Raw genomic sequence first — 10,655 nt, 5'->3', positions numbered from 1 at the left:
GAAATTTTAATATCCATAATATTGCAATTCAGAAAATGTATTTTACTTACATTATTCAAGATAAAACAATTCCTTGACTCAAAGTCAGCATCAGTAAACAATTGAAAATAAAATCGCGACTATTATCATTATTATTAAATTATTAAAGGTTATTTTATTAAACTCGCAGTATCAAAATGTTAAGCTCTTTCACCGTTTGAAAAAAGTTGACAAATCAGCAGAAAAATATATTTTCAATATTATATACGAATACCTCTATATAAAAATGGAAGAATCTTTGATTCAAGATGAACCAATTAAAAGGAGCATAAAAATAGTTATAGATTCCATTGAAAACATTGTACGTTTTTTTTCGTACAATTTAATTATAGCATAATCATGAGAAAATTTGTTTATAAGATAGACTGTGAAAGAAGAAACTGGCATATCGTTTATCGTGATACATAATGACGTAGTGCTCGGAGAAAGTACTCCTCTCATTATCGATCCGGGTTTCAAGGAACCACCGCAAGTTTACGACGTCAACTTCGAGGTCGAATTTTTATTTATAGTTAACCACAACAATATAGGTTCGATCGTATCCACGCCGATTTTAAGTAAATAATTTGCTCTTTTATGTCACGACATATTTGCATGCATATCAATAAATAATTTATAATTATATTAGTAAGTTAATAATTATTTCGATTGAGGTAAATCATTGTTTTATCAGTAAAAGTAACGAGTGATGTCCAAGATCAACATGTACCTGATTCTGACAGATCAGTTACGGAATCCAAGCCGAAAATAACAGCGAACGTTCCACAGCAAATGTCGACTTCATCAAGCGTAATTGGTTTTTGCACTCTCGATCTAATGCCGATATTACTAGGTAATGATTTATCACGCTGACATGGAGAAAGTCGAGATACTGCACTTAAAATAATTCTAACAACCTTGACCACTAGGTGAAAAATTGCTCGTTGAAAGATTAATAGTGCAAACGCCACATCTTTCGTTTGATGGCAAGGCGATCTCGTGGCAAAATCTTCCTTTATTAAACGCGACAGTAATATATGATGACAAGGAGATATTTTCTTCGCAAGCAGAAATTAATTTCCTAAGTATTACGGTGGAAAGTATCTACAATCCACCAACTTTTTTTACCGAAGATGCGGATTATAAAGCGGGCACGATAATATATGTTGACAATAAGGTATATCTTATTGTTTTTAATAATTTAATTTTTTATTTAGCTAAAGACAATAGAAATTTTAGTTATAACTTTAGGATCAATTAATTTTAATTAATTTGATTAAGAGTAATTAAAAGACAACATTCTCTCTTTCCTTTCCTTATATAATACATCAGATTAAAAATAAACTGATTATAATATTTTGATTATAATATACTGTTCTTTGCATTTTTCATTATAACATATATAAAGATTTGTACATGAAAGAAAAAATAGTTTTATAAAAATAACGAACTAGATGCGCAAGAATGCCAATAAAACGTGGACAGAAAAGATAAGTTACTTAGAATTGACTCGCATATCACGTCTATAAAGATAAATACAAATATCAGAATCCTAAGAAGTGACTAGAATGTCAAAACAAATATTTGTAAAGAGGATTGCATTTTTAAATTAATTATATATAATATAAGTCAATTAAAATTTACAACTGTTAGACATTCAAATTAACAACGTTTTAAATGAATTCTCCGTGTGTTAATTCGATAAAACAAAAATATTTATGCAAAATAAAATTAATCATAATTATATTGTATAAATAAAAACTCTTTATCGCAGCTTTCGGAAAATGTAAAATTCGAAGATGGTAAATGGACAAAATATCGTGATCTGGAGAGAACTAAACGATGGCGAAGCTTATCAAAGTTACAGAGTCGCGCTAGATTGTCGAAGTATAAACTCGATTACGATTACGCACATATAAAAAACATGCTCGACGTAGAACTCGACTTACAAGTAGGAACAATTTGATTTTGCAATTTGATTTCTAATAAATTAACTGTACAATGAAGCGCAGAATAATGCGTAATTTGTAGAGGAAGGTATGCCAGGACGAGCCTAGAATCGAATGGAACTTTATGAATCGCAGTATATTGTGGGATGTAGGAAGCGAAATGATGAAGAAGCATCTTGTCAAGTACATGTTCATTAAAATTTCTTTCGTATAAAAAATCGAAGAATTCATGTTAAATATCATAATTATATTCGAAGGTATAAATATTGGCCATTCCAATTTATGGTAAGCAAAAAGATCACGGAAAAGAGCAACATTAAACAAAACGTAGAAGAATTGAGTGAATATCAACTTTTTCAGTGTTACGTCGATTTATCAGAACTTGTTTTTCCAGGAAGTAAGTGTGAACAAATCATTTTAATATATGATAAATAATCATATTGTTATTGAAAAACTTAATACTTTCCTCCTTTAATTTTTCTGTAGTAAAAAGCACTCATGTAATTGCGCAATTGTACACGCATGATGCATCGAGTATAGCCGAGAAGACTGGTTTAGAAAAAGATATTTTTTATATAGAACCTCGGAGTAAAAATTTAAAAGAACAAGAACTAGAGAAGGTTGACACGATATACATACAATATTTAGAATTTCGCGCAAATTCATTTAATACTTGAAACATTCTGTATATATGTAACACATAAAAAAAATCAGCATTAATTAAGGATTTCTTCAAATTGGATTTCGAATATTTGATTTAGACGGGTATCGAAACAACAGAAAGTAGTCCGTTAATTTCGGAAACTGGCGAGCCTGTGTTTGTCATAATCGAGGTCAAGCTTTTTTATCCACTTGTTCCTTGTAGACTTGAAAGTGACTTTTCAGACATGTATGTTCATAATCATCACTATAAAAAGTATCATAGTATTTAGTTGTTAAAAAATTATACCATAATTTATCCTACATAATTAATTTCATTAGAATCGAGGAGATGATGAAGTCGAAAGAAATTAAGTCGCATTACATTTATTCTCTCGATTTAGCGGAACAGCAATATGCAACTTGTATTCGGAAAATAGTGGAGATTATAACGGAAAGTTACAGAGTATCAACAAATAAAATTTTTACATAAAATATAATTTAATATCATAAAAATATATTAATTATATTAGAAACATATGTTTTGTACTAGGATTTTTGTAATGAAAAAAAAGGAGAAAAGTCATCCGTATTAAAAGCTCAGGAAAATGATTCTTTAGAAAAGGTGGACAAAATGAACTGTTTCCCTCCTGAAGAGGTGAGATTAATTTCAACAATGAGATGTGAGAAATTATTACGTTGCGCGTTCGTGTGCTTGTTACTGCTTGAATAATTTTCAGGATGAGCTAACTTGTTTCACGCAATATCTGTACAAAACTGGCACGTACTTAAAGATACGCAGCACTTTGAAGCTGAAAGTGATCACGTTGCTGGATCAAAAATTCAAGACAAACATGAATACTGTACACTCCATTGACAGCCAGGTCTAAAAATATATTTATTATTTAAAAATTATTATTATTACAATGTTTCGGCATCTTGTCATATTTACATTATTAGCGTCTCAGATTGATTGAGGATTAATGTCCGAATGTTTCGCACAGTCACATCTGAGATAATTAAATTTAAGAATATATATTTTATTCATAATATCTTTGACCGATTATTCTCTATTATATTTATATATTAAATGTAGTAAAAAGAAATCCATTATTTTTGCATGAAATTGAATGGAAAAATAATGGATTTCTTTTTACTACACCTAATATATATTATTATTATATATTACAACATACTCAAATATAGATATAGATTTAAGAATTTATTTAGACACAATTGAAAATAAATAAAAGCTCTAGCAAACTAGAATTTATGTACAGAATTTTATAGCATCCGTATATACGTATGTCGTCGAACAAATGCATCTGGCCATCAACAAAATCGTCGAAAGCCGCCTTGAAGACGATGATTCGCTGAGCACTGTAAAACCTAAAAAATTATTTTTCTATGCTGAAGAGGCTTATGAATTAGGTCATATAGATGATGCAAGACGACATTATCAGACTGTACATAAACTTAATCATTTATATTAACCCTCCGTGAACCAGGTGGGGTGTGACATATCCCAACAAGATGAATTTCTATAATATCTTTTTAAAAAGTATCGCGCGCATTTTGCCGATTTCATGCAACTGCGTTGTTATCAATCATACTAAATTATAGTATCTGTATTTATGATGAAATATAGCATAGGGTATGAGATATACTCACAAATTGATTTTTCCATCTGGTTCGAGGAGGATTAAGAAAATATTAAGTGTATTATTATGCATAATTTTTTTCACAGGCAATCGCGGCAAATAGACATGATGTCGAAGTGTGGACCAAATTTGCGACTTTTCTCTTGAAAATTAGCGATACGGAACGCGCAAGGGAGTGTTGTCGTAAAGCGATTCTTTTGAACAGACGAGATAAATTCGCGTACGTAAAAATACGCAAGTGTACTTTTCTAGTTGAACTCGGAAAGTAAGGAAGATGCAATAGATTCTTAAATTATCTCATGTAATAAATATTTTTCTCCGCAGTTTATTGACATTCGGATTGATCCTCGCGGAAGATCAGGATTATCGAGAAGCAGAAATCTTTCTGAGAGCTGTTACTGATTTTTATCCTCGATTTATTGAAGGATGGATTATCTTACATCTTTTTTACACACGCACAAATTATAGTCCAGGTATAACAAACCCATCATATTCGACACCTGACGCCTCGTAGAAAGTTCTATATCGAGAAAAACATGGAGAAAGATTTATATCAAAAAAATAATAATAATAATAAAGATCGGTCTATTTTACGCGAGGCGTGAAGACTATGTCGGTCTATGTTGGAACGCATAGTTCTAAGTAGGAAGTACCGTTTATATCAAGAAAAGCGAGAGGTTTATATCACATGAAATTGAAGAAAGGTCTATATAGCAATATTTTCCTTTCATAAATTTTGTAGTAGTATAATTGAGGACAGGAATTGTCTTGATTTTCAACCCTGTTTCTCGCACTTATTTATTCATGTATTAATTTTCCTTAATTGAATTTGTGTAATTTCCCTTCTTCAATTTCATATGACATAAACCATACTTAATACTTTTCTCGATATAAACCATACTTCGCATGCGTTCCGACATAGACCGGTCTTCACCTCATGTGAAATAGTTTTTCATAAGCTTATAGCTTATGAAAGTGCAATAGCTTTTCATAATAGTTTTTTTTATAAGTATAGACATTTTTGTGTATTCTTCGTATCTTCTCTGGCTCAAACGTCGATATTTTCGTATTAGAGCAAAGATAAGATTAGAATGTACGAGAAATATATTTTTTTTAAACAGGGATGAATTTTACGTTACGAATAGCGGAAGAAAGTTTGAGAAACGGCGATAAAGAGACGGAGATTTCAAGCGAAGATCCTCTCGCTTGGACAATGATTCACTGTCCAGAAGATAACGTGTATATGATAACAGCCACACTCCTACTAAAACTGCATTTCTGCGATGTAATATGTCTGCATTTAAAATATATCTTACGTAAGAACGTGCGAATGAAAATTATGCTGTCATTTGTTTGTATAGTTTGTTGACTTAGCGTTGGAGAAAGAAATATCTCGAGCAGGCAGATCCACCCATGTTCTATATTATTTAGCCGTGCGATGTTACTTATCACAGCAATACGAAGAAGCTTTATCGTATTTGAAAGAAGCCGAAAGTATTTATGGATTGGTTCGTTTGTATTTGCCATTTGCATCATTATTAAATACTTAAATACATCGACGATACAATTATAGTTTCACAATTACAAACTATAAAATGTAAATTAAATATTTAGATAAAAAATAAATATAGATAACTTTAAATAAATAGATTAATTATCTAATATTATTAAATATTAGATAATTATAAAATTAAGTATATAAAATTAATTCCATAATAATTAATAATTAATTACTAAATAATCAATTAATATAATTTATGTCTCTAATTGATTTAATTATCAATTAATCATTAAATATCGTATCAAATTAATTTGTCTTCTATTTTTGTTCTATTTAAATCTCAATATATTTCTTTTGTTCAGGATTATTCTATAGGTAGTTTAATGGGACATTGTCATTTTCAAGAGGGTAATTTCGCAGATGCTATTCATTGCTACGAGTTCGTCAATTCAATGCTTAACAGACCGGACGATTTGCATCTCGTACAAACCAGGTAAAATCATTTGTCTCGATATGCGCGAAACGATTGGGAGGAAAAAAAATAAAATCGATTTATTTATAATAACATTACGATACTAGAATGGGACTGCATTACGAAAATGCTGGTAATTACGAGCGTGGATTAAAAGTATTCCTTTCTGCATGCAAAACTTCACCCACAGCGGAAACGTGGCTTGGAGCAGGAATCGCCTTTTTTGAGGTGAATTAAATCAAGTTAAAAAGAAAGAAAAATTTCTAACAAAAACTTCTGTGCCAAATTATTCTTTCATACGCAAAATTGCTTTTACATTTGAAAATTATCTCAGTTAAAACGATTCACGGAAGCCGAGATGGCTTTATCGGAGGCGAATCGGATCGATAATCGTAACGTGACTGTTTGGAAATATCTATGTCTATTAAACATGTCTTTACAACGTGACGACGAATTCGCTCAGTGTTATGAACAAATCACCCAGGTGAAAAGCCTATAAAAAAAACAAGAATAACGCGTTCTTGCTTCTTTGTGACGTGTTACCTTCACCTTTACAGGACAATACGGCTTTCTCTTTAGAGAAACGGTCCCTCAAACCGCGGGATGGAAAATCGGGATCGGTCATGCTCTAGAAACTCTAGATGCCAAACGCTGTAGCATATAAAATTCCAGTTTTTGATTCAGAAATTTATTATAGTTAGCTCCACAATTGCGATGAGATTGACGGTGAGTCAGACTGTAATCTAGTGAAATATTTATAGATTTGCACTCTATCCAGACTTTATTACGCAATATTATACGACAGAAATATTCGATTAAATAATCAAAGAATCAATATTTTCTTGCAGTACACTCTTGTTATATTTTGTCTGCTTAATGTAGCGATATTTACGACAATTAGCTGCAATGAATCAAGCAGTGCAATGCGTCATTCAGTTTTAAAAAAAGGTAATACTTACAGACATCATTATCGATAATTATTGCGACTACGGAAACGTTTAAATTTATATTTTGTTCTTGTAATCTTCATATAGTGAAGATTAATCCAAAATAGTTCGAATTATAGAAAAGACAAATGTAAAATAATATTGCGGTATTCTTATCTAAGACCTGATTGCGTCAACGAGATTTAAAACTCTATCTGTCTCGTTTTAGAGCCAAAAAAAGATAGAGAGTTTTCAGCCTCACTTAAAATCAAAGTAACATTGGTGCAATTGGGCCCAAATGCTATTAAAAACTATGCAGTTGCTATTTGTTTGCAGATGACGTTCCGCGGATCAAAATAAAGGTGTTTCGAGGTCCAACGCAGGAAGAGAATGACGAATATTTCGCTACTTGGGGATATTGGATTCAACAACCCAGCAGATAAGTCGATGTGGCAATTTTTCTGATTTTACTTCCTCTTTATCATTTATATGTAACAATGAAATAAATATTTCTTTTCCAATGGGCGTAAAATAATAATAATAATATGTATCGAATAATATGTATCGAAAGATTAAAATCACAAGACTAATTGTTTTTATGATTAAAATAAACCTTCATTTAATAATTATATTACATTAACGATAAATAGTTGTCAAATAACTGTTTTAGTAATTAAAATTAATATATATCTGGATAATCTGGATAAACTGGATAATTTTTTCGTCTTCTTGTCAAAGTGGATAGGAATATTGAAGGGAAACATCTTAGAATGCATAAAGATAATGAAAAATACACAAGACATTTTATAATATTAAGCTCTCGTGTCTTTTATATTATATTCAGACATTATAATACAATTATTATTCAGGCGTATATATTATAAATACAATGCCAACTCTGTAAGATATGAATATTCATGTCTTTTTGGGACATATGGGATTATTCGGATTCAATTGGTCTGAATGATTGTCCAAATCCGCTTTGTCACCCGTCCCTGAGTATCCAGTCTTGTGACCAGGTCCGCTTGGCATATGAGTCGGATTACACTGATTAGTACGATTGGCTGTATCTTTCGGATCCATCTAGAACGTGAATATAATTTTTGTAATAAAATATATAACAATGTGAATATATAAATTCGATTGCGTGTCTTAAATTCGCAGTTCGTTTAAAAGGATCTTAAAGCCTGTATTATCGACTAAATCGTAATTTTTGTATAATTACTTTTTTCCTCTTTTACAGATTCAAAAATCTTTTTCTAGCAAAGTATACACATGACAAAAAATTTCGAAATTGAAATCTTAAGAAAAATTTTTTGTTGTTCTCGACATAAACTCCATCATAGACAAGTATTAACGCATATGCTTATTAATTCTGAAAAAAGATTTTTAAATTTGTAAAAGAGAAAAAAAAATTATTACAATTTAGTCGGTAATACAGACGGCTCTAAAAATTAAAAAATAATAAAGAAAGGAGAAAAAGAAAGGAATATAACATTGAATTGATTAAAAGATAAGAATTTGCAAGAAAATGATTAATACGTTTCATATTTTATTTTAAATAAAAATTTAAGATATTTTCTTACATCTTTTCAGAAATGAACTGTGTATATTCAGCTATCGTGTTATTTTTTTACATATAGATTTTTCAATCGCAAATTAGACACTACACTGTTAATATATTAAAAGTTGTTAAAAGATGACTAAGTTATATATCATGATATTTTAAAAATAAAATATTTTTATCAAATCAAATTAAATATTTTTAATGTGTATAAAAGGAATAACGAAAATTAATTTTTTTAATTATTAGAAAAAGAAGCATAAAAGCCGACTCTAAATTATAATATATTGCGGCTTTTACGCGTCTAATAATAATATTTTCTTTCTATTATAATATAATTTATTTATTTAAAAAGTCATTATAAATTTCAATTAAAAACGCCGCGAGCATTAATACGTTCTCACCTTACACATTTCCTCTTTTTTTTTAATTTCATAAGGATACAATACAGTGATAATGTGTGCTGTTAGGTGACTTAACAATTGTATGAAAATTATGAAAATTAGCATCAAGTTTTATATATATATATATAAAATTGAGAATTTATTTTCTGGATATCGATCATGTAATTTTTTCTCTACAGCGAAAGCTTCAAAAGAGAAAATTTTTGTAATGTATGTATATATATGTATACATACATAAAAATTTTCATTTTCCACATTTCTGCTTTAAAGAAAAAGTTACATGATTGATACTTTGAAAGCTTGCATTTATTCCTCAATTTATATGGTTTGTTAAACAACAAGAAACTTTAATCTTTATTAAAAATATCTAAGAATAGATTGGAAAAGATTCAACATAATTTTATTTCTTTGATGTAATTAGCCATAGAACATTTGGAAAAGCTTCTTGTGATCTAACATTCACATGAAGGAATTCAAATGCAGATTTTGAAAACAATTTTTATAAAAACGTTAAAAAATTCCATGGTTATTACCAAATAAATTGCAACAGTGAAATTATATAATTTGACAGACAATTTTTTAAAAATAATTATATCTAATCATTATAAAAATTCAATTTTTATATTTTCAATCTATTAGTTCTCTATGTTTAATTATATTATTGTAAACACTGAGGACCTGCATAAAGAAGATCAAAGCGTTTGTATTTAACTTATTCATTTTAATATTATAGAATAATTTCACAATAATACATAATGTCGACTTTTATGCTCCTTTCATAATAATTAATTTATTCAAAAAGAGAACCGTTATAAATTTCAATTTAATAATTTTTTAAAAATTATATTATATTGTGAACACATATTGCGTTATATTTCTAGTATTAATATACGTAGTATAATAGCAGCCATATGTCTTTTCTTTATGTTACAGACACTTGAATAAATTTTTATGAAGTTTTTTTTTTTAATAAACTTTCACAATAAACTATTACTTTACGCACTGTCGTAATTTTATATAGAACTGCTGCTATTTCTTTCTTAACTTAAACTGATTCTAATCACAAAATCATTAATTTTTTGTAAACTACACTAAGAGTAAAATTAATTAATAAATTGAAATTAATGAGACAAAATACTCACTTTTGCTTTTAGCTGAAAGTCTTACTAAATGAAAAGATTTGGAAATATTGAAGCCTTCAATACAATCTACGTAAATGATGATCAAGGATCCAAGAGGTACTTGCAGTATGATTACGGTGGTTTTGATAAGTAAAATGAAGTGAAGTTCGTACTGATCGCAGTATTTATACCATTTCAAGCATCATGCAGGTGATCCCTTAGAGATAATTCTAATCAAAAAAGGAGAAATCTTCCAGATGATTCCATTTTCAAAGCAAAAGAAAGGGTTGATTTATTAAGATGCTTTTTTATGCTGACGCTCGACGCTCATTTTCAGCGTCAAAATAGATATGTTCGAAATTAACGCTTGATATTCAATTCATTTCTGCTCAAAAATGAG

The 10,655-nt window shown here is 29.4% G+C and overlaps 2 protein-coding genes across 2 annotated transcripts; one reads left to right on the top strand and one right to left on the bottom strand.

The window, feature by feature from the left end:
- Positions 1–265: 265 nt before the first annotated feature.
- LOC108685800 lies at positions 266–7,743 on the top strand. The gene is made up of 21 exons (XM_018190768.1): positions 266–340; positions 404–596; positions 713–871; positions 948–1,195; positions 1,793–1,969; positions 2,050–2,150; positions 2,225–2,364; positions 2,454–2,587; positions 2,729–2,856; positions 2,949–3,072; positions 3,347–3,490; positions 3,887–4,072; positions 4,354–4,501; positions 4,573–4,740; positions 5,389–5,552; positions 5,629–5,775; positions 6,131–6,261; positions 6,348–6,468; positions 6,575–6,724; positions 7,089–7,188; positions 7,503–7,743. Exons 1-21 carry the CDS (start codon positions 266–268, stop codon positions 7,607–7,609), a joined length of 3,045 nt encoding a protein of 1,014 aa, XP_018046257.1. The 3' UTR covers positions 7,610–7,743.
- A 225-nt stretch (positions 7,744–7,968) lies between these two features.
- Positions 7,969–10,430, bottom strand: LOC108685816. Its single transcript, XM_018190787.1, has 2 exons — positions 10,277–10,430; positions 7,969–8,249 (listed from the first exon to the last, which is right to left on the bottom strand). The coding sequence occupies exon 2, from the start codon at positions 8,247–8,249 to the stop codon at positions 8,082–8,084; it is 168 nt and encodes a 55-aa protein (XP_018046276.1). The 5' UTR covers positions 10,277–10,430; the 3' UTR covers positions 7,969–8,081.
- Positions 10,431–10,655: the final 225 nt, after the last annotated feature.

The sequence above is a fragment of the Atta colombica genome, unplaced genomic scaffold (genome assembly GCF_001594045.1).
Source record: "Atta colombica isolate Treedump-2 unplaced genomic scaffold, Acol1.0 scaffold160, whole genome shotgun sequence".
In the NCBI taxonomy this organism is placed as follows: Eukaryota; Metazoa; Arthropoda; class Insecta; order Hymenoptera; family Formicidae; genus Atta; species Atta colombica.
The sequence above is the reverse complement of the archived record's forward strand: the minus strand, read 5'-3'. Positions and strand labels throughout refer to the sequence as shown.